The 23,667-nt window shown below is 46.4% G+C and overlaps 2 protein-coding genes and 1 pseudogene across 3 annotated transcripts in view; 2 read left to right on the top strand and 1 right to left on the bottom strand.

The window, feature by feature from the left end:
- WNT5B (Wnt family member 5B) overlaps positions 1-23,667 on the bottom strand; it is a 106,597-nt gene that overhangs the window by 43,098 nt on the left and 39,832 nt on the right. The gene's annotated exons all lie outside the window — the stretch shown is intronic.
- LOC118025405 lies at positions 2,295-6,128 on the top strand (annotated as a pseudogene).
- Positions 6,247-12,879, top strand: FBXL14 (F-box and leucine rich repeat protein 14). Of its 2 annotated transcripts, none has more exons than XM_035028523.1 (2): positions 6,247-7,610; positions 12,659-12,879. In XM_035028523.1, exons 1-2 carry the CDS (start codon positions 6,412-6,414, stop codon positions 12,720-12,722), a joined length of 1,263 nt encoding a protein of 420 aa, XP_034884414.1. In that variant the 5' UTR covers positions 6,247-6,411; the 3' UTR covers positions 12,723-12,879. The 2 variants fall into 2 exon arrangements, with proteins under 2 accessions (XP_034884414.1, XP_034884415.1); XM_035028524.1 differs by having other exon boundaries at positions 6,247-7,563; positions 12,659-12,735.

Genomic DNA, 23,667 nt, shown 5'->3' with positions numbered 1-23,667 from the left:
TGACTATTTTTGAGTATATAATTCAGTAGTGTTAAGTATATTCACATCGTGTAACAAATCTCTGGAACTTTTCATCTTGCAAAAATGAAACCCTATATCCAATAAACAATTCCCCATTTCTTCTTCCTCCAAGCCTCTGGCAAACACCATTCTACTTTCTGTTTCTTTGATTATTCTACATACCTCATGTAAGTGAAATCATACAGTATTTGTCTTTTTGTGACTGGCTTATTTCACTTAGCATTATGTCCTCAAGGTTCCTCCACGTTGTAGTGCCAGATTTCCTTCCTTTTTAAAGCTGCATGTATATACCACATTTTGCTTATCCAGTCATCATGATGGACACTTGGGTTGCTTCCACATTTTGGCTATTGTAAATAATGCTATGAAGATGGGTGTACAAATATCTCTTTCAGACCTTGCTTTCATTTTGGGGCGTTATAAACCCAGAAGTGGAATTGCTGGATCATACCTATGGTAGTTCTATTTTTAAGTTTTTGAAGACCCATCATACTGTTTTCCACAGGGGCTCATCCTACATTCCCACCCACAGTATGTCAGGGTTCCAATTTCTCTACGTTGTCATCAACACTTGTTTATTTTCTGTTTTATTAATAGCAGCTATCCTCATAGGTGTGAGGTACTATCTTATTGTGCTTTTAATTTGCATTTCCCTAACCATTACTGGTGTTTAGCATCTTTTCATATGCTCATTGCCCATTTGTATATCTTCTTTGGAGAAATGTCTATTCAAGTCCTTTGCCCATTTTAAAATCAGGCTATTTGGGGCGCCTGGGTGGCTCGGTCGTTAAGCGTCTGCCTTCGGCTCAGGTCATGATCCCAGGATTCTGGGATCGAGCCCCGCGTCCAGCTCCCTGCTCCGCAGAGAGCCTGCTTCTCCCTCTCCCTCTGTCTGCCGCTCTGCCTACTTGTGCTCTCTCTGTCAAATAAATAAATAAAATCTTAAAAAAAATAAAATAAAAAAATAAAACCAGGCTATTTGTTCCTTTGCTGCTGCTTAAATCTTTTATTTGCAATCAGTGAATCAAGTCCTCGCCCTCTATTATCTTTAATATTCTCTAACAAAGAGGTGCCCCAAGGTATTCTCTTGTCTAGTAATACTAGAAAAGAATGTTGCTGTCAAGAAATCTTGAAGTTGGAAAGTAGTTGGAAAGGGACCATTTTATAAATCTCAGATCTCCATTTCTATTGGTTGTCCAGACTCTTGGAGAAGTTTTGATATGCCTGAAGTCTTTCATAAAGATATTATGTTATTACTGCTCTCAATCATTTCAGCTCAACAACATTTACAGGGTGCCCGCTATGTAATGGACATTGTGCCATGGATACTTTAGAGTTAATATAAAACACACACAAGGGGCGCTAGGGTGGCTCAGTTGGATAAAGGACTGACTTGATTTCAGCTCAGGTCATGATCTCGGGGCCCTGTGATCAAGCCCCAAGTCGGGCTCACCACTCACGGAGAGTCTGCTTCTCTCCCTCTTCCTCTGTGCCGCGCCCTGCACCCCCCACCCGCCCCCGTCTCACACACTCTCTTTCAAATAAATAAATAAATCTTTAAAAAAATAAATAAAACACACACAAAATATTTTAACTCCTTTGATCTAATAATACCTACCAGCTAGATTCTGGGCGACCAGTTTGGGATCTACATTTTTTTGAATGAGTTTAAAAAGCTACAGATCTCTTCTGAACTTTCCTGCCAGATCTTCCCTCTCTGAATGAGGAAGTATACACACCCTTAAGTAAGCTTGATATTTGGGTTGGGCCTCTCAGTTTTCCCAGGCCTCACCCAGGTGAAAAACACACCCTATCTGAAAATCTAGTTCCTTAAAAACATCTTGGTAAAGTTTTGGAGAGACTTCCTATACAAGGCTGTCATTTCTGCTTCTGTACAGAAGCACATTCAGAAAAAACTTCTTTCTGGTTGCAACTTGTTGAAAGATCTCAACAAGTCCTGGGCATCTGGGTGGCTCAGTCGGTTAAGCGACTGCCTTCGGCTCAGGTCATGATCCCAGAGTCCTGGGATCGAGTCCCACATGGGGCTCCCGGCTCAGCAGGGAGCCTGCTTCTCCCTCTGACCCTATCCCCTCTCATGCTGTTTCTCTCTCTCTCTCAAATAAATAAATAAAATCTTTAAAAAAAAAAAAGATCTCAACAAGTCCTTAAAATATGAACAGCCATCCAGCGCTGCCAGTACTTGAGCTGCCCGCCCCTCCTTGCCTCCCCTCTCCCCAGAGAAGCCCAGGGAACTAACGCAAGAAGGAGGGACCATGTTCCGAGGCAGGCTGATGGCCCTCGACTACCCTAACCCTGCTGGCTTCAACTGCAAAGATGAACCAGAATTTAGAAACTTTATTGTTTGGCTTAAAGACCAGAAAATCAGACACTACAAGATTGAAGGCGGAGGTAATGTAAGAAACATCCACAGTAGTGACTAGCCCAAGTTCTTTGAAAAGTATCTTAGAGATGTTAACTGTCCTTTCAGGATTCAAGATGGGCAAGAAACAATTGACTGGCTTCTTGGTTTAGCTGTAGGACTTGAGTCTGGAGATAATGCTGAAAAATACAAGGACTTGGGACATGATAATACAAAAAGTGCCAGCAATGATCCATCTGGATGTAAATAATCCTGATTTTTAAGGCTCGTGTAATGGCTTTGGTTAACCTTCTTCAGATTCAGCGTCAGGATGACTACCTGGTAATGCTTAAGGCAATTTGCATTTTGGTCCAGGATGCAGCTGCTACAGCAAATCAAACAAAAGAGGGCTTGCCTATTACTTTAGGCAAACAACTCTTGGTTTTGACACAGGAGATGTGGTTCTTAATGAAGCTGCTCAAATTCTGTGGTTGCTGCACATAGAAGAGCTCGGAGAGCTACAGACAAAAATTCATGAAGCCGTACGTAGTAGCTGTTCAGGCAATTACTGCCGATCCCAAGACAGACCACAGACTGAGGAACACTTTAGGATTTCAGCTTCTCACCTACTTAGTACAATTAGGACCCATGTACAGTCTGGCATGTGTTCGGAAATCCAGTGTCACATTTTCGAGGGAAGACGCCCAGAAAATCGACTACATTCTAGAGATTTATCATCATTGCTTTTTCTTTAATAAAATTCAGGAAAGTGGGGGAAAAAAATGAACAGCTATCCAGATTATTTTCTACAATGGTATCCATCTTTTTCAGATTATCAGGGTCTCTGCTCCACGATACATACCCTCCATCCACTTTTGTGCCCCAAATCTGAACCTAAACCAAAACCCCCAAGAAGCTACTGCATGTGAAAATATTCTTAATCTCTGGCCTGCCTTAGGAACAATCCATAAATTCCAGGGTTGAGAAGACAACAGGACTAATGTAGGCTCATGGTCTCCTAGAGTGCTACTACTGGAAAGGCCTCTGAAGGTTATCCAGTCAAATCACCCTCGTGTCACATGAGGAAACTGAGAGCCAAAAAGGGACATGTTTTCTCAAAGCCATACAAAGTCACTATGTCTCCAGACAGCATAGGGCTCTTTGATGCCACACCTCTTTTTGTCCACTAATGTTCATTTCCTGAGATGCCTCTTGATGTTTATTTTCCTACTTATTGAACATGAAAACAATTGTATTACTGAAAATCCTTGAAATATGTTTGAATGTCTTAAACAAAAGGCTCTGTATTAATAAAATTCCAGAGTTCCCCTCAAGAAAAAGTTTTGCTAGAACTAGGATCAGGTGGCCAACTTCTAGAGAAAGTGCTCTGGGCACCTCTGAATGACTCTTCAGACTTGAGAACAATGGCCTGTCTAGGGGAGAACCACTAAGCTCCTTTTGTTCAGGTCATGCTCCCAGTCTACAAATACACTCCCTTGGCCCCATGTGTGGTCTAGCACTTTGTTTTGTGTTCACTAGGATTAAGGTGTTTGGGATTCATACTTTGACATCAATACAACACATCTACATCCTCAGCACAACAACAAAAAAGTGACTTTCATGTCGAGTTTAAGGTAAAAATTGAGGCATAAGTGACTGAGACAAATATAAGGCCAGATACACTTTAGGAGAAGAGTATTAGCTCGGATATGGCCCGGAATTGTGACATCTTATTGCCACAGCGCATCTGGATCATCTAGGTGACTAACAGTACAGTCTATTATTTCAGGAAGGTTATAAAAATCTATGGGCCTCACACCATGCGTAACATGGGCGAGGAAGCAAACTTGTAAGAATTTTTGCTTCTGCATTTCCTGATTTAGGAACAGGAGAGGTGTGTGTGGGGGGGTGTCTGAAATATCTTCTGCCTATTAGTGAATCTGTATGTACTTGGGCTAGCATTGGTCTCCCGGGCAAAGAGAGGTGGCCAAAAGTTAATCTCACATACTGAAGAGGGAACCCATTCAAAATCTTGTTTGGGCCCTCAAAGAATCAATGAAACCATTTTCCTTTTCTGATAAATACATCAGGTTGTCCTGTATGAGGTTGTATGGACCCATGAGTTCATTAAAAGTACAGAGGGTCATTTTCTCTGATCCAAAGATTCTTGGTTTGGGGATAGTTAGGAGGAAACGCTGAAATCCTATCGTCTGTGCCGGCATTTGAGACCCAAGAGCCACATTCTAAAAGAGAGCACTGCCCTGGTTCCATAAAACCCAGTTTATAAACCAGCAGACATTTGCTTGCAGCACCTTAAACGAAGTTCAATAGTCGCTGTGTTTTATTTAAAAAGTATCTTTGTGTTAGTACATACAAATATACTCTCAGTACAACTGTCCGTACAATTTATATTTAGTCCAAGAGGCTGGCGAGAAGGAAAAAGATCATAAAGCAAGGCTTAGGGACGGCTGCCCTCTTCGAAGTGCAAAGCAGGCTGGCGCGATGCGAGGGCATCCGTGGCGCTCCCGGCAGTCCACAGTTCAGCAACAAAGTGCGGAAGTGGAGGGAAGTTTTGGTGTATAAAGTACCACAGCGGTGTCTGGAAACAAACAGAAGATGCTAGAAGGCAGCAGGAATGGGTAGTGCTAGAATGAGGGCTGGGGAGGGTCAGGGTCAAGCTCAGGTAGTCATGAATAGAGCCGAGTTTCTTCGTAATTTGAGGCACAAGACCGGAGAGAAAGGAATCGTAGGAAGCAACCCCGTTGGGGAAGACTGGGGGTGTGATAACAGGGACATGTTAAGAGGCATTAGGAACAGTAAAAAAAGGAAGGAGAGTTGGAGTGATGATTACTGAGTACTACCACTGGGAGGAGGGTCTTGCAAGGATAATAAAGGGAGAAGGGTGTAAAGGAAGGGTCAGGAACGGTAGGGGTAAACTATGGGAAAAGACTGCGCAGACGTCAGCAGCAAAGAAAAAGAGAAGGAATGGGGTTGGGGCGTGGCCCAGAAAGGGAATGGCTCAATAGCGGGCTACGGGGTGAAAAGGAGAAGGGTGGGGAAGAGCCCGGCTGACAGCTGCTCTCAAATGGCGCCTACAGGGTTAAAAACCAGGGCGACCAGACTAGGAAGAACTCGGTTTCCAGGGTAACGGCTCCGACAGTTCCGGCAGCGCAGGCTCGTACCATTGCGCGGGCGCGCGCGGGGGGAGCGCGGCGGGAGGGGACGCGCGAAGGAGCAGTCGGGCAGAGGGGTCCGGCCCGGACTCTACCAAACGCGCCGCCCGCCTGCTCGCCCCGGGCCCGGCGCCGAGCCGCGCTCCGGCCGCGCGGGCCGCGGCGTCCTCCGTGCCCGGGCCCGCAGCTCCCAACTGGCCGCGGACGGCGGGGGGTGGGGGTGAAGGAACGTGCGCCCGGTGGCCCGGATTGGCCTCCAGGTCCCCCCGCCTGGGCGGCGGAGTGCGGGCGGCCCGGGCTGGGAGGTTTGAAAAGCGGGCGAGAGACAAAGGCAGCAGGAAGCCTTCTCGGCGCCCGGAGCCCGTGCTCGCAGCCCCCGGGGGCCCCCGGCCGGCCCGCCGGCCCGGAGCAGCTGCGGCGGCGGCCGGCGGCGGCAGTGGCAGGAGGCAGAGGATGCGGCAGGGGGCGTGGGAGCGGCGGCGGAGCGGGCGGAGCGGCGCGGCCCGAGCGCGGCGTGGTTAGACCCGAGGCGGCGGAGGCGGCGGAGGCGGCGGCCCGGCCGGGCTCGGGAGTGAGTGAGAGGGCGCCTTCCCCGCCCGGGATGTGAGGACCGAGCGGAGCCCGGGGCGGGGGGAGGGAAGGGAAGGGAGGAGAAGCCGGCAGGAAGGAAGGAAGGACGGACGGACCAGGAGGAGGAGCGGCGGCGGCGGCCGGAGCCGGAAGGCGGGGAGGGGCCGTCCGTTGGGCCCGAGGCGGCGGCGGCAGCGGCCGGGGCGAACCGCTCTTGTCGCCTTTCGGGACAGGGGCGGCGGGGCCCGCGCCTCCTCCCCCCGGCGCCGCGGAGGGGGGAGGAGGAAGATGGAGACCCACATCTCGTGCTTGTTCCCCGAGCTGCTGGCCATGATCTTCGGCTACCTGGACGTCCGGGATAAGGGGCGCGCGGCGCAGGTGTGCACGGCCTGGCGGGACGCCGCCTACCACAAGTCGGTGTGGCGGGGGGTGGAGGCCAAGCTGCACCTGCGCCGGGCCAACCCGTCGCTGTTCCCCAGCCTGCAGGCCCGGGGTATCCGCCGTGTGCAGATCCTGAGCCTCCGCCGCAGCCTCAGCTACGTGATCCAGGGCATGGCCAACATCGAGAGCCTCAACCTAAGCGGCTGCTACAACCTCACTGACAACGGGCTGGGCCACGCGTTTGTGCAGGAGATCGGCTCCCTGCGTGCCCTCAACCTGAGCCTCTGCAAGCAGATCACCGACAGCAGCCTGGGCCGCATAGCCCAGTACCTCAAGGGCCTGGAGGTGCTGGAGCTGGGGGGTTGCAGCAACATCACCAACACCGGCCTCCTGCTCATCGCCTGGGGCCTGCAGCGCCTCAAGAGCCTTAATCTCCGCAGCTGCCGCCACCTCTCGGACGTGGGCATCGGGCACCTGGCCGGCATGACGCGCAGCGCGGCCGAGGGCTGCCTGGGCCTGGAGCAGCTCACGCTGCAGGACTGCCAGAAGCTCACTGACCTTTCTCTAAAGCACATCTCCCGGGGGCTGACGGGCCTGAGGCTCCTCAACCTCAGCTTCTGCGGGGGCATCTCGGACGCGGGCCTCCTGCACCTGTCGCACATGGGCAGCCTACGCAGCCTTAACCTGCGCTCCTGCGATAACATCAGTGACACGGGCATCATGCACCTGGCCATGGGCAGCCTGCGCCTCTCAGGGCTGGATGTGTCGTTCTGTGACAAGGTGGGGGACCAGAGTCTGGCTTACATAGCCCAGGGCCTGGACGGCCTCAAGTCCCTGTCCCTCTGCTCCTGCCACATCAGCGATGATGGCATCAACCGCATGGTGCGGCAGATGCACGGGCTGCGCACGCTCAACATCGGACAGTGTGTGCGCATCACAGACAAGGGCCTGGAGCTGATCGCTGAGCACCTGAGCCAGCTCACGGGCATAGACCTGTACGGCTGTACCCGAATCACCAAGCGCGGCCTGGAGCGCATCACGCAGCTGCCCTGCCTCAAGGTACTCAACCTGGGACTCTGGCAGATGACGGACAGTGAGAAGGTCAGGTGAGGGCAGCAGCACCTGCTCCCCTTGTACCGCCCTGTTCATCCTCCGGTCACCACCACGCCCCCGCCCCCCCCCCCCCCACATGCACACTTACACATAGATCATTGTAGCGGATGAGATGGGGGCAGTGACACGAAGCCTCAGGCGCATTTTCTCCCTCCTTCAGCACCTCGGCCCACTACACACCCATTCCCATTGCATCTGGGGTTCCTCTGCTACCCCTACCTTACTCCCCTCTCGTTTCCCCTGACGATGGAGAGACCGATTCAGCTACTTACCCACCCACTCCTCTCTGCAGGGGGATGGAGGACTGTTTGAGCTACTGTATCCCCACTGCTTTACATTTGGAAATGGGGGAGGGGGTGGGGATGGCCTAGTCCTTAAAACCCTGGGGGAGTTGAGGAAAATGTCTGCCTTCCTTAAGCTTTCATTTGAATACTGTGATCTGGTTTTTATTTTGAAGTGTATAAAGAGCAAACCCAATTACCACGGCCTTTTCACCCTTCTTCCTTCCACATTGTAACTAATCCCAGGCTCTTCTCGTCACTTCTCCTACAGTACTCTGCTGTTCACGCTCATTTCCTTTTGTCTTTCTTTTTCGTGTTTTTATTTTTTGAAGAAATTCGAAATCACGGTCCTTTTTTTTTTCTGCTGAATATAGTCTATATATTATATATATATAAATTATATATATATATACATATATATATGTCTGGCTACCTCGTTTTAGTTTACTTTTTTCTCTGAAGCCCTGGAATTCTACAAGAGAGATATTTTGAGACTGAAACATTTTTGTGCCTAGACTGGAAAGATGCCCATTGGGTTTGTACATCTTTTTTGTTTTGGCTTCTTCCCAAACTCCATCCATCCAGTGTGTCCCACTTCCACATTCTGGCTATAATTTTTTTTTTTCCTTGCCCATTGGGATTTGAGGGCCCAACGGTGTTCGTAAATCTTGACTTAATTTATAGCACAAATGTGTGGAAGAAATGAGAGTTGAACTTTGTTTGTTTGAGATGCAGATTGTGTCTTGAAAATGATTATTATATATGCAAATTCTGCCCTACCCTCACCCTCTTCCAAGTGTCCCCACAAAAAAGGTCACACGGTGAGGCTTCCTGTTGGAAGCAGAGGAGCAGAGTTGGCCTACGGAGCCCCCGGGGCTGTAACGTGAAGGGGAGGAGACTAAAACTCACATCTTATCTCTGTTCTGTTAATAAAATGGGAGTTTGTGGGTTTTAACAAAAATCTGTTTCTAAATGGAGGCATAGATGGCTTTCTTTATTTTGGTGGGGGTTGGGACTTGTGGCTTTAAAAAAAAAATCGCTTTTGAGTAGGATGTATATTTTTGTTGGAGTTTTTGTTTATTTTTTTAGAATCCTCCACAGCAACATGCGAGACCATGGAGTTAAAGAAACCCAGAGACCTTTATCAATTAATTGTACTGTTTGTGAATTTGTATAAATAATAACAAAGATCCTCTTAAAACGTTTATATTCTTACAGTAAAAGGTTAAACTGATATTTATATAATAAAAGAGGAAATATGAAGTATGTTTTTGAAAAAAAAAAAAACAAAACAAAAACAAAAAACCTTGTATCTGTGAATTATTTTGAAGGCAGTGTGTGTTTGGGTACATGCCAGAGTAGGAGGTGCTGTTTGTGTACTCTAAGAGGAAATAAGGTATAGAGTTGGGTGCATCCTATGTGGTGTGAGTAAGCTCATGGTTACAAATTTATTCTGTGTAAAGTTTACTACTGACATCTAAATGTTTTGTTGCTGGAAATGTGACGACTGGAGATTCATATAATTTTTGGTTTTAAACTGTCAACAACATGGAAATTGAAAGAAACTGAACAAAATGGAACTTTTTAAAAAGTAGATCTGTAAGAGTCACAATTTCCCAGGGTGGCAATGAGATCCAGGGGTCCTGTTGAAAAATGGGTCATGAGATGTGGAAGTGGGGAAGAAAAGACGGGCTTCTTTCCATTTTGAGTGGGTGTGGGGAGGATGTGAAATGGTGAAGGGTGGAGGGAACTGAAGCCATTGTTCAGAAAAGTTAAAAGAGCGCTGTCCTTGCCTACTCGCTCACTTGCTCAGTCATGCATGCTGAATCTCACAGTGTGAGTGAGGGTCCTGGTGGAAAGGAGGAAGGCAGTTCAGCCCCTCTTTTTAACATTCTCCTCCAGGCCCCGCTGTATTTAAGCACTTTCCTGGGGGATGGGGAGGTTGGCCAGGAGTTCTTGCACATTTGCATTTTAAGCACTTCCAGCGCTGAAGCTCACCACTCCACTCGGATCCACTGTGGTGAGGGCTCTTAGGCTGAATTCGGGGCAGATAAATGAATACCAACAATTCCAGCGAAGAGTTCCCTCTGGTAGACAGTAAATAATCAACACCCCGCAGCTGGGCTGCGGAAGTGGCAGGGTATAAATGCTCCAACGGTGGAGTAATTCACTTTCCTGGTTTCCCATAGGTCTTAGTTGTTTCTGAGATGCTTTTTAAACAACAACAACAAAGTACAGATCCCAGCAAGAGCTAATAAGAGCGGTATAAAACTTTCCTGCAAAGACACCTCTTTCCAGGAAGAGAGCTAGAACCCAAGTTTCTCTTGGGGTGAGATTGTTTTGTAAAATTTCCAAGCTTTCTGCTTGAGCATATCACAAAAGTGGCATTGTTCCTTTTTGGAGAGCCATCACAATTGGGTCTAACTGAGCCTGACACTAGATCCATCTTCCTTTTCTTTGGGGAAGGTGTGGATCTCTTCCTTCCCTCTTAGGTCACAGTGCTTATTGCCTGGAAAAAAAAAATGTGTGAACCCTAGTAAGAAGTCGGGACGTGGATTTAGGGTCAGCTTTCTAAGCATTTGGCGCGATACCGCATGAAGGTTCCACAAGCTGTAAGTTCTCGGGCTGTTTTTCTTCTTTCAAGAGACTGCATGACTGTACGGATTCAGTCAATAAAATTTGGGCACCTCCTAAGTCTTAGACTCTGTGCTCACATTCTTCATTTTAATACACAAGATAATCCTACCAACTAACGGGAAGGGTTTTCCACTTTTCTGTTTGGTTTTGTTTTTTCCTTGGAAGGCTAAAGATAAGCCTGACTAAAGGTCGGTAAATTAATGTTTGAAAGTCCTCAACCTGAACTGGGTATACTACGAATATATCTGGAGTGTCTCTGGAAACGATGAATAAACCATTTACTTTCATCAGCCAAGGTTAACTGTTTATCTCTCAACCTTTGTGGATGGAAAGAAATGAATATGTGTTGAGAATCGGGGGTATGCTTTGCATGGTCCCTGTAAATTTCTCCTTTCAGTCCTCAAAGCAACCTGTTGAAACAGGTATCCTGATTTCCAGATACGGCGTAGTACTCGCCTGAAGTCACCCAGCCACTGATGGAGGGAAACCGGGACGCACACCAGGGGCAGCTCCAAAGTCTAGCTCCCTTCTGTCCTCTGAGAAGGTTCAGTTACTGATCATACCTGGAGTTCCAGTGAGGTGACCTCAGAGAAGTGAGTGGTAGCTGTCCGATCACCATGTGGACAAGCCCAGGCCACAGGGCGCGACTTAAAGGGAATATGGGTGGATCCAATCTCCACCATAACTACTGGAATGGAAAGAAATGCTTTTAAAGACTAAAACCACTAAAGGACATGATAATATTTTGTGGGTGCTACAAAAGTTAAAAGGCACATCAGGGCAGTTTTTAGAATAGCAGGAAAAAACCTGGTTCGGGTATTTGCTGCAACTTCAGAAGTGAAAAACCAAAATGGGAGCTTCGTGCATATCACCTAGAAGTAATAAACGTCATAGAAACTGTTTGGGTGGTGGTGTGGAAAGGGCTCCATATACCTTTCTTTGGACAGTAGCCCTTAAAGTCTGTCTGGAAAAGATGATAAATGCAACAGTGGGGTTCAGTTTCTGCAGTCCCCTAAGGGCCATGATAGGCCTCCAGCTAGAAGTGCTGGTGCTGCATGATTCTCCCTGCTGTGGACTCCCTCCTGCGGGATTCCTCAGTCCTAAGGCAGGGGAGGGCCTGCCCAATTTACCTCACATTTGGCAACAGGGAAAGGGATGCTTGCCTAACTTACAGTATGTCTTTAACTAGTTAAGAAAATTCAAATTGATCATTTGATCATGATTCAAATCAACAACAAAATCATGAATCTTTCATGATTCAAATCAACAACAAAGATCTGAAAAAGCAAATGTTTCCTTTTATTGGAGTTTCCTTTTAAAGGTAAGAACTTTCTCTGAAAAAAGGACACTTGATATGTAAATCCTGGTGCTTCCCTGCCGTGCCTACTAGAGAGACTCTGGTCTTGGAATAAGCCAAACCTTTTTCCGCTTCTGACTTAGAAAATGTGAATTCAAGTTCTCAAAGGGGAAAGGTAGTGGCCCCCAGGGACCACTCTGTTTCCAAAGAACAAGAACCTCTGGAATAAAAGATCGGATTTGTAAAACAAAACCGAGGCCTCCTTGCAGCTTCTGGCAACCGTCTCTTGCCGGTGCCCTGCAAGGGAGGGCCCCTGGTCTCTGCGCCCTGCTGGACAGAGGGCGGCTCCAGTAAGTCACACGGGCATCGTCCTCTCGGTTGCCCTTGTCTTCCCTGCAGCTCACCTCACTCCCTTTTCAGGTCATTCTATCCATTTCGTAGAGGGCAAGACCTAAATTTCGTGCCCCTCGGAACCACTGGGGAGGCCGGGGTGAGGCTTTCTGATGAACTACTGAAGAGCACAGGATCCGACACCTGGATAGCTATGTTCAGACGCAGGCCTATGCTTAGGCCACATCTCTCGTTTTTGTTCAAACGTGATGTAGCAAGTTAAAATATTTTGCCAAGTGAATGGTATCAAACAGATAAGACGTTCATATTTGGATCACTGCCAACTATTAATAATTGAGAACTTAGCAAAGGTAAGTGCACAGCTAGCATAAAAGTATGTACTCTCAGGGCTTGGAGAGAAAGTGAATCATTTCTAGACAATGAGTACACTTAAATGTCCACAAATGATCAGTTCCAGTCTTTTTCTCTTTTCCAGGGATTGCTCTGACTTTGCCGGGTGGAGTTGCCTGTACCAACCCAGAACATTCGGTACCATGTAAAGTCAAGTCTTCCAGTTAAGGTGCCAGAGAAAGTAAGCTTGAGATCTTAACTGTGCAGCCCTAGCGGGCTATCCTAAGCAGCCCCGCAAATAAAACAAAATAGAAGTGGAATTCTTCTGCTTGCTGTTTGTTAATCCAGAAAAGGGCACGTCATTTTCTTAAAAAAAAAAAAAAAAGAAGACAATGTTTTTATTTTCTCATTCCTCTTCGACTTTAATTGTTTAAAGGACAAATGCCACATATCCTTGTAAGATCGCTTTTATTTGTGATGGTGGAAAATAGTGTCTGTTACAAAGAGAAGAATGAGGTCCTTCTGCAGACTGTGTTAGGGATGTGAACGCAATCTACTGGAAGAATTGAGTCACGACGTAGTGTTCAATTTCTGTCTCAAAATGTTTTCACAAATCCGGTTGATATTGTACATTTAATTTTATAAGTGGGGAAAAAGGCTTGACAAGGCTGGAAAGGTTTTGCCTCCGTGAGGTGAGGCGCGCATATCAGAATAAGGACTGCTTCAGACTTTAAGGACCACATCAGAGGAGGATAAACACACAGGTAGCTCTTGATCTTTCCCCGAGACCCTGCAAAACACCACCCTGACCCCTTGGCTTTAGAAAGGTGCTAAACCAGAGCCTATTTTCACTGGGAGCAAAAAAACCCACAAAAAAAACAAAACAAAACAAACCCAAGTGCTGAAAGTTACTACTACTTAATATGCATTACATTATGCAAATTTAGATATGTTTTGCAAGCGTTATGTATAGGGTTATTCAAGAAGCAATTTGGTAAATGGGCTATAGGGTACTGAAGTAGCTAGCTGTGTCAAACCTGTCACCTGTTGTCCTCAGAGGACTTGAGCCAGTTTCCCAAGCACTGCTTTGTCACAAGTAGTGATGCAAAGTACGAATGCTGTTAAGTCTGTTCTTGCAGTAGTCTTGAAGCTAAGGACTTAAGCATGTTTAGTGCACTGCAAATATCTGTCACCCAATCCTCATAAAGTAGAACTGAGTTGCAGGATCACCAGCTACTCTTCTCCATTCAAAGGTAAAAAGGCTTGACTGAACAGATGTTTTAGTTACAAATCCCTCTTGTCCAGAAAGAGTACAAGGGTCTAATTTGTTAATATCAGGCAGGCTGTTAATGTTTATTACTCCTCAGTTTATGTAATCCACACTCCAGAAGGATGGGGCCCTGCAGACAGCTGTCTGTTCAATAATTACTACTCCTATCATGGATTCAAGTCACTGGAATTGGACTGTGGGAAAATCGTTCTTTGAGACCAGATTAGCTTTTTATAAATAGCACGGGATAACTCAACATGGTTTGGAAAGAACTGTTTTCCTCATCTGAAAAGAATATGAAAATATTTACAAACACCCATAATAATATTTCTCCTTAGGAAATCCTTACCCTAAACTGTCAATTTTATGTACACATTTGTGTAGGAATAAGCTACCTGCTACCATTGCTTTTGAGAAATGGTCTCTAAATAGGAAGAAACCGTAAAAATGAGTCATAATACTCCTAGAATCTTTAGTAAAATCACCGAGGCTAAAATTGGACAGATGGATAAAATAAGAGAGGAATTGCAACAGTTAAGCCCTCAAATTCTTAATGTTCTCAGATGGAAGACAACGAATTTTACCTTCCATTTTTACTTCAGTGTTTTAAACCTTAGCTTCATAGCTCAAAAGCTCATAGCCATGAACAAAAAAAAAAAAAAAAAAAAAAAAATACAAGTAGGTGTTTCCTAAGCAAACAATACGGAAATGACAAAGTGACAATTTCTAGCTCTTCCACATCATTTCAAATGCACACAATTTACTAAGTTTGAGGAATCTGTAAAGAGGGTATGGACAGGTTCTGGGTTCTCCCAAGCTTTATCGGGCTCACAGCTTGCCATTGGAGGAAGCAGGGAAGGTCTCCACATTCTCTGAGTCTGGAATAAATAGACGACTGACTCTTCCCACCCCCGCTGACGTCTGTGCACTTGAGCCAGATGCTCTGCCATTGTGCTCAGAGTCAACTGGCGACAGAACAGTGTGGTCCAAAGGAAGACAGCTGCCCTATCTTTTCCCCACACACAAGGGTCTAAATTTCAGTGGAATCACAACAGGAGCTGCAGAAATTCACTGGAGTAAGCACCACACAGTGATTTAGCAGCAAAGAGCCTCACTGCTGCTTACTTTAGAAATAAAATTGTGGGGTGCCTGGGTGGCTCAGTTGGTTAAGCGACTGCCTTCGGCTCAGATCATGATCCCAGGGTCCTGGGATCGAGTCCCACATCGGGCTCCCGGCTCAGCAGGGAGCCTGCTTCTCCCTCTGACCCTCTCCTCTCTCATGCTGTTTCTCTCTCGCTCGCTCTCCAATAAATAAATAAATAAAATCTTAAAAAAAAAAGAAAAGAAAAGAAAATTGTGTAGGGGTGCCTGGCTGGCTCAGTTGGTAAAGCATGCAACTTTTGATCTCAGGGTCGTGAGTTCACGCCCCATACTGGGTGTAGGGATTAGTTAAATAAAACTTAAAAGAAATAAAAATGTGTATATGCAAGTTAGGAGACAGAAGTCGAGCACTACACTTTACTGAAAAGCAGGGGTGGAAAATCAATTTTGACTTCTTCTAGACTGTTCCTTGACCTTTTCCATCCCCACCCCACAAAAACCAAAAACAACAAACCTTTCCCACTCATAAAAGATCGACCCTCCCCACTGTGATGCAGCTATGAATCAGGTCTAGCTGGGAGTCCAACCTTGTGTTTTTCTTTCCCGCAAGCTTGCTAAGATGATTTTTAAGATCCACTATAAGACAGAAAAAGAAAGTATGGTTAATGCAAACGAATGGAAATTTGTTTTCCAATGTGGAAGATGGAAAGTGGAAAGATGAAATTTATTTTTCCACAAAGTCTGCACGCCCTGTGTTTTGTCAGCAGGCGGCAGCATTGTCTGCGAATTGGAGGCTATTTCCAGTGGGGCGCCCAGACCTCCACCCCTCAGACAAATGCCCTCTGGTCACCTCCTGCACCACCTTCTGCCAAACCAAAGAATTTCCCCAGGGTCTGAGAGTTGACAAAGGAGGAATCTCGTGTTGCCAAAAAGATGAAATTGAATTTTAAAACATCAGAGAAGCTGTTTGAAGGAGCCCAGGTAGCACTTTGTTTTCCAAGCAAGATAACAGATGTGACCTCATAAAGGTTCCCTGATTCAGGTCACAGTGAGTGCTTTGCTTTTGGAGGCTGTGGGAATCAAACATCAATTTCTAATTTTTTTTTTGGAATATTTATTTATTTATTTGACAGAGCACAAGCAGGGGGAGTAGCAGGTAGAGGCGGAGGGAGAAGCAGTCTCCCTGTGAGCAGGGAGCCAGACGCGGGGCTCGATCCCAGGACCCCGGGATCATGATCTGAGCCGAAGGCAGTAGCTTAACTAACTGAGCCACCCAGGCCCCCAATTACTATTTTTTCTTAAAGACCATCTTGTACAAATCCTGTTACATTGCCATATTTGGGAAGTTTGGGAGAACAAATGGGGTGAAATTTTACAATCCTACATGGAGATAATTTTAACAGCAAGAGTAAAAGTGCTGGCTTTTCTTTTTTATTGCAAAAAAATAGAAAGCATATCATCTGTAATGAAAAATTCTAGAGAGCCTTTCAGGAAAAACTAAAATCTTTAAAAAATTTTAGGAGTACCTATTTTTATTAAGTTATTATAAAATGAGCATCTTTATTGCCCAGATGAAGACATCTTCATAAAATCTATGACACTGAAAATATTTAAGAGCCTGACAGAGAAGTAAGGTTGCTCACATGTCTAAATTCCTCTTATGGAAAACAGGCATTAGGAAAAGGTAGGAGAAATTAAAACAAAGAGAAAGAACTTCTAAGCCAACTTGGCCAGATTCCATAAAATGACACAATCAGGGACAGGCTGAGGACCGGCCAGGTGAGGCCTCGGGGCTCTTGCCCTCTTGGTGCTCAACAGTCTGGCATTGGGGAATCCATGCCTGGATCTGAGGAGCAGTGGTGCAGGCGCCGAATAAAAATGGGGAAGGTAGAAGGTGGATATCCCCTATGGCTACTTCTACCAAGCTGTAGTCACTGGACGGGGCACGGCTTTATTAGCTCAGTGATACAGAGGTCATTTTGGGTTAGAGAATGAGAGAAAAGAAAGGAAACTCAGGGCCCAGCCAGGAAGCAAATCACCGTTTGCCGCACCATTCATGAAGGTCTTATAAAAGCAGAAAATCTCCCCAGGCAGCTTTATGGACATCGTAGCTCAAATATGCCACCATTAGTGACCATACCGAATGCAGATTCAGGGACGGCAACCCAAGTAAGGAAAAGAGGTCGCAGCAGCAGGAATAGAGAGCCTGTAACCCTCCAAACGGAGCCGAGGAGGAGAAAACACAGGGCAGGCCGAGGAGCCAGATCAAGGCAGCTGACATGACATGGAGGGCAAGCATATTTAACGACCAGCACCTCCAACAGATGGTCGTTAGAAGGAACGACTGGCAGCCTCCGAGACCAGCTCTCCTGAACCAGCACATATCTCCAAGAAGACAGGCCCTCTTTCTTTGGTTGTTGGAGTCTGACTTGAGACAAAACTTCCAACTCACAGGCCACCGGGCTGGCCTGCGGTGAACTGTGACTGAGGACGTGATGGAAGGTGACAGCACCGGGTGCCTGACCCCGTCCTGCTCAGACAGGTCGCTGTTTGGCTGCCCCACCCCCCACAGCCATCCTCGTCTCCAGCTGTATGCTCCTGCTGTATGTATGCTCCAGCTGTATGCTCCTGCTATATGTATGCTCCAGCTGCATGCTCCTGCTGTATGCTCCTGCTGTATGTATGCTCCAGCTGTATGCTCCCGCTATACGTATGCTCCAGCTCTATATGCTCCTGCTGTATGCTCCTGCTGTATATATGCTCTAGCTGTATGCTCCCGCTATATGTATGCTCCAGCCGCATGCTCCCGCTATATGTATGCTCCAGCTCTATGCTCCTGCTGTATGCTCCCGCTGTATGTATGCTCCAGCTGTATGCTCCCGCTATATGTATGCTCCAGCTGCATGCTCCTGGCACCGTCCTGGTTGCACAGGGAAAACAAGCTAGGACGACAGTGCACCCTGGGAGACACAGAAAACAGGCGTTTCCAGGGCCGCGGTGGGGGGGGGGTGACATCCCTCACACAGGCCCTTGAGGCAGCAGTTGGCTCCAGTGGCCACTGCCCACCAGCTGCACTCGGCTCAGCCTTCTGGGCTCCATTTTGGCAAAGAAGGTGTAGCCCACAGCTCTAGTGATCCCCAGAAGGCGCTTTTAGAGATCCCCTGAAACCCTGCTTGTAGAGGGCTTCCGGGGCAGAGCTCGCCGGCCCAGACAGCCTGGCCACTCATCTGCCCACAGGACAGCCATGGCTGCTGCTTTCCTAATGTCCCCTCAGTCCCAGCCCCACAAAAGTAAAGGTGTCCACGCAGACATCCAAGTTAATGCAGCACAGACACGTCCTGGTTCCTCGAGCTCCGTGAGCAGAGGAGCACAGGGAGTGCAATCCTCCTGGATTTGGGGTGCCTTGCACTTGATGCCCCATGGACCCCTCCATACCCCCCCATGGACAATTCCCAAGCTCATGAGCTCCCACTGCTGTACCCATTCCTGCCTCTGCACCTGCCAGGAACTCGCAGAGAAACTACAGCCCTTGTGTGCAGGGATGCAAACACCTTCCCACCCTTTCCACCAATGGCCCAAAACAAGCCTGCTAATGCTAATCTACCCCCTCACTTGCAGCTCAACAGCTTTTCTTCTTAAGCTCCTGATAATGGTTTTACTAAAATCCCCTTTTGATGGAAAAAAATCCCAGCTGGACATTTCAGGCCTCAGCACAATGTACAAGGCTGCAGGTCCCTTTCCCTACCTCACAAAGGCCTCTAATCAAGTGGAAAATGTGCTGGAGGCCAGAGGTTTGGGTCTGCAATTATTTTTTAAGGGATTACTAGAGAAGAATAGAGGGCAGCAAGGATCCCCCCACCCCCGGCTTTGTTTTCCATTCGGTCCTGCTTTTAGACATATGGAACCCGTAGCAGTGTCCAGTTCCCCAAGCATGAGAGCCTCATATCTCCCTTCCCTGGTGGAAGGGTGTCATCTCTGAACGCCATCACTTCAAAAAGATTTAGAGAGTTTGGAAGCAATATGCAGGTCCTATTCCGACCCCGTTTAAGCCCTTATTTATAAAACCACCATCGAACAGGATCTCGTGTATGAGGAGAGCACTCATTCATTAACCTCTAACCCCCACTCTGTATGCAGAGGGGAGAGTTCACACCGTGTCCATACACTGCTAAGATTGGGAGCATTCACTAGGGCTTCCCAGGCTTTGGAGGGCAAGAGGTCATGTTCTCAATCTTGCCAGATATCCTTCTTCTTATTTATATACATTGACCCCTCCCCTCAACACAGAGCCCTAATGCAAACCATGGATAAAAATATAAAACTCTAACCATTCTTATTAGCCTATTTGAAAATGTACACTATGGAAGGGAATTTGTCTTCTCTGCATATTGTCATTTACACATAAATGCTCATTAAGGACTAATTGATAAATGAACATTTCAGGTTGGCCCTAAATTCTCATCATTCTATTTCAGCTCAGAAGAACTGCTCATCCTTCTCAACCGAGCTGGTTAGTGATGTATGCAAATACCCAGTAAAAAGGAAATGATTACAAATTCCTAAACTCATTCTGGGATGATCAAGGATTAGGCTGTTCAGCTCTGAAAGCTAGAAGTCAGCACATATTGTAAAATAAATGCCAGGCTGAGTAACAATTTTTAGGTCCTTTCTTCAAAGTCCCTAAAACACCTTTGGTCAAAAACAAAAAAAACAAAAAGCCAACTCTGGTCTTTTTTGTGAGTATAAATGCCTTCTTTTTTTTTCTTTTTTAAGATTTTATTTATTTGACAGAGAGAGACAGCAAGAGAGGGAACACAAGTGGGGGGGTGGGGGAGGGAGAAGCAGACTCCCCGTTGAGCAGGGAGCCTGACGTGGGACTCGATCCCAAGACCCTGGGATCATGACCTGAGCTGAACACAGATGCTTAACGACCGAGCCACCCAGGTGCCCCAGTATAAATGCATTCTTGATTTATTTTGCTTTACTGATTTTTCAGTTTTCCCGCAGAAAAACCCTAAACAAGTGAGAACCAGATGGATAAAAGCGTAATTATTACAGAATACATTAGATACCTCATACTAACACCATCCTAGTATTCTACGTTGGCCTTCACACTTTTTTTGGTGGGTAATTGCGGGAGGAGGGGGCCATACAGTTTCCCTAAAGACAGCAAGTAAGGGTGGCCCCTCTGGGGTCCTCTCCTCAAATAATGACAGACGGGCTTGCAGAATTACTTCTGCTGGATATCAAAATGTTGTGACAGCTTTCTCCAGGAGTGAATAATTTTCAGCCTACTTTAGATGAAGATGAACTTGTTTTAGCAAGGTGAAGTGATACATTCAAGGGCATCAGCAGGGACAGTGTACTCGCTCTAAAAAGTCTAAGGGGGCCTGACTCCTTAAATAAGGAGCAAACCATGAGTCAAACCAAGTGTGACTTAAAGGGAGAGTTGTTCCAAATCTTCCTCTGCCGGATACACTTCCTGAATCATTACCCAGAAAGTCTGTTTGCTCCTTTCCTCGGCTTATCAGCATTATTTTATTTTGTTTTATTTTGTTTTATTTTTTTGAGAGTGGGAGGAGGGAGGGGCAGAGAAAGAACCTTAAGCAGGTTCTTGCCCAGCGCAGAGCCCGACGTGGGGCTCGATCCCACGATCCTGAGATCATGACCTGAGCCGAAATCAAGAGCCGGATGCTTAATCGACTGAGCCACCCAGGCGCCCCAACATTAGTTTAATACTCATCATTATTCTTATACTTCTCCACTCTTTTAACATACTGTATCCAACAAAGTATCGGTTGTTTTAGAAGTCACTCTTCCTACCAAAGCCAGTTTGGGGAAGAGTAAAACAGCAATTTGAAAACAATAATTTGATAGAACAGTGATGACAATGCATCTCAATTTTTTAGGGCGGTTGAAGATTTTAGTACATTGGGATGTGAACATCTTTCAGACTCTCATTAGATCAGAAAAGTATGGGGCGCCTGGGTGGCTCAGTCATTAAACGTCTGCCTTTGGCTCAGGTCATGATCCCGGGGTCCTGGGATCGAGCCCTGCATCGGGCTCCCTGCTCCGCGGGAAGCCTGCTTCTCCTTCTCCCACTCCCCCTCCTTGTGTTCCCTCTCTGTGTCTTTCTCTGTCAAATAAATAAAATCTTAAAAAATAATAGATCAGAAAGGTATGTAAAAACCAATGTACAACCAACTTTCTTAATTTTCCACTCAAAAAACAAGATTACCATAATTAGAATTAAGAAGTACAAAGTATAGGCTTTCAAATTAACAAAAAGAAAATTTTGTTTAAGACCTAAAGAGAGAAGGAAATTATATCTTGAGGTTGAAATGCTATTGGTCCAAAGTTCATTATGTCTAGCTGGCATTCCTAAAATTGTTGGGAAGTGCTCTTGAATCCATGGAGAAGAGAGGAAATATTCCCCAGATTGCATCGGGCAGGATAACCTACAGGGAGAAATGGAGCCTTCCTTCTCTACAGTGTCTTCTCTAGCTCCTTCTCTCACGCTCTTAATAACTGAAGTCTACACCTGACTCCTGCTCAGCTCACCTGTGTTGTGTTGCTTCATATTTCTAAAATTCTCCCTCTTCACTCATTTTCCATTATTATGGGTGCACTTATCCTCTGGCTCACCCAACTCCCTAAATCACCACTTCCCTGCCTAACCATCTCGACTCGGCAATCATGGTCCCTGACTGGGATCGCTGTGCACCTGACTGTGGCTTCCCCTGCTTGCCCTGCTCTGTCTGCCCCGGCACTTCCCAACAGCTATGGAACTTACCAGAATCATCCAGACTGGTGGTGGCAATCTCTACACCACAGTTTTAAGTATTATTTTTACTAAAGTATGCCTGCCTACTTAAGGCTGTTCTTCAAAGGGATACATAAATCCTTATCTCAAAAAATCCTTATAAAAAATCATCCAGAATAGAAACATTTGGATGACAAGGCAAAATCACCCTTCGGTCCCTCATCTAATGCCATTTCCCTCTCCTGAGACGTCCCAGGGGACAGAGTGGGCTGTATTCTTCTGGACCCAACTCCAGCTTTCAGAGTTGCCAACAGCAGTGAGGTGACAAATGCCCCAAATTTGGATCTGATACAGAATCTTATCCTGGATTTGTGTAAGATCTTGAAATTAACCTTTTGCCAGCATACATTAAGGGTCTATGGTGATCTGGCAACATTAAGAGTATCTCTCCCCTGGTCTCCTGCTTAAGAATCTCTTAAGTTCCTCTCTGGGAACTATTATGAGTTTATCTACATGGTGCTGACAGGCAAGTGGCAGGACTGATAAAGCTTGTGCTTGGCTTTATCAGTCATATCACTAAAACTACTTTAAGAGCCTATAAAAATGCTAACAAATATTCCTTCTGACCAACCCACGTAACAGTCGTTCACAATCACAAGATCCTGCTGGTTTATTGGGATTAATTCCTAACAGTTAAAATGCTAGAATTTATGAATGACTTTTCCAAAAATACAAATTAGTGCGCATTCAAGACTATCTTTCACTTAGTAAATATTTATTTGGCAGCTACTATTGGCCAGAATCCTGCACCCAGGGCTCAGGACACAGAGTAACATCTTACACTCACTTGTATGGAGGTCTGCTTTCTTGAGTGGGAGAAAAAGAAGTGGAGTTTCACTGGGAACCGCTCCCAACCCACAGCCTGATTTATCTGTGCCGCCGCCTGTAATCTGGATATGCCCATGGGAGTGTGCCTCATGTGTGTTTTAGGAAAAAGAAAAAAAAAAAGAAAGTAAGTTGGGGGTTGCGGCTCTAAGAGTCAGCCAGTGGCAGATAAGGAGGCCGAAGTGAGGTTTGTGGACAGACGACACTGAATTCCTTCCAACTTCCCTAGAGAGTGACCGCCAGGTCCTAGTCCACACGGAATTGCTCGCCTCTCCTGGAGGCAGCCCTCCATGTCAGTTTCAGCTTGATTTCACTGGGACAAAAATACTGAGGGAGGGGCTACAGGAGCCCCAATGACCTACACTGCTCCTCCCCCCCCCCCAGTCTCTGGGACTGCCCCCCGCCCCCTTCCGCTCAGGTCAGCTTAGCCTGCCTGGCCTTTATTAGCACAAGCTAAAAAGTCTCCAAGGGAGGCCAAGCCAAACCAGGTCCTTGATTTAAATGACTATTTGAATTATTCTCTGCTTCATCTCCAGTAATTTTGTTTTATTAGTGAAAGGGTTTGTGAGAAGAAAGGAAATATTTAAGGTTTCCTCCTGCTGTTCAAAGCTAGTTAAATGTAAACAGAAAAAACCTGTTGGGCTGTGTTGAGGCACTGTGTGCAGTTTGTCATGCATCTCGGTGTAGACACAAACCTACGCCCGCGGGCTCCACAAGCAAAGGGTTGTTCCCCCGAGCTGCTTTCTTAGGATGGGACCTTCTCTCCGGAAGACCCTGCGAAGGGAGGAAGTCCAGAGTTCCTGCCCAACCTGCAGACCACTTTATTTACTTATTATTAAAAAAAAATTTTTTTTAAAGATTTCATTTATTTATTTGAGAGAGAGAGAGAGTGCACAAGCACAAGCACAAGGAGGGGGAGTGGCAGGCAGAGGGAGAGAGAGAAGCAGGCTCCCCGCTGAGGAGGGAGCCCGATGCAGGGCTCCATCCCAGGACCCTGGGGATCGTGACCTGAGCCGAAGGCGGACGCTTAACAACTGAGCCACCCAGGTGCCCCTATTTATTTATTTATTTATTTATTATTTTAAGATTTATTTATTTAAGAGAGTGTGAGATCACGAGTCGGGGGAGGGGCAGA

This window comes from Mirounga leonina, unplaced genomic scaffold, assembly GCF_011800145.1.
Source record: "Mirounga leonina isolate KUSES-001 unplaced genomic scaffold, KU_Mleo_1.0 Mir_201, whole genome shotgun sequence".
NCBI classification, from domain to species: domain Eukaryota; kingdom Metazoa; phylum Chordata; class Mammalia; order Carnivora; family Phocidae; genus Mirounga; species Mirounga leonina.
Note: the sequence above shows the minus strand (reverse complement) of the source record. Positions and strands in the feature narration are given on the sequence as shown.

Excerpts from the sequence above, each read along its gene's own strand:
- FBXL14 (XM_035028523.1), top strand. The coding sequence starts at position 6,412 with ATGGAGACCCACATCTCGTGCTTGTTCCCCGAGCTGCTGGCCATGATC. Across the intron at positions 7,611-12,658 it reads ACGGACAGTGAGAAGGTCAG|GGATTGCTCTGACTTTGCCG; the intron begins GTGAGGGCAGCA and ends TCTCTTTTCCAG.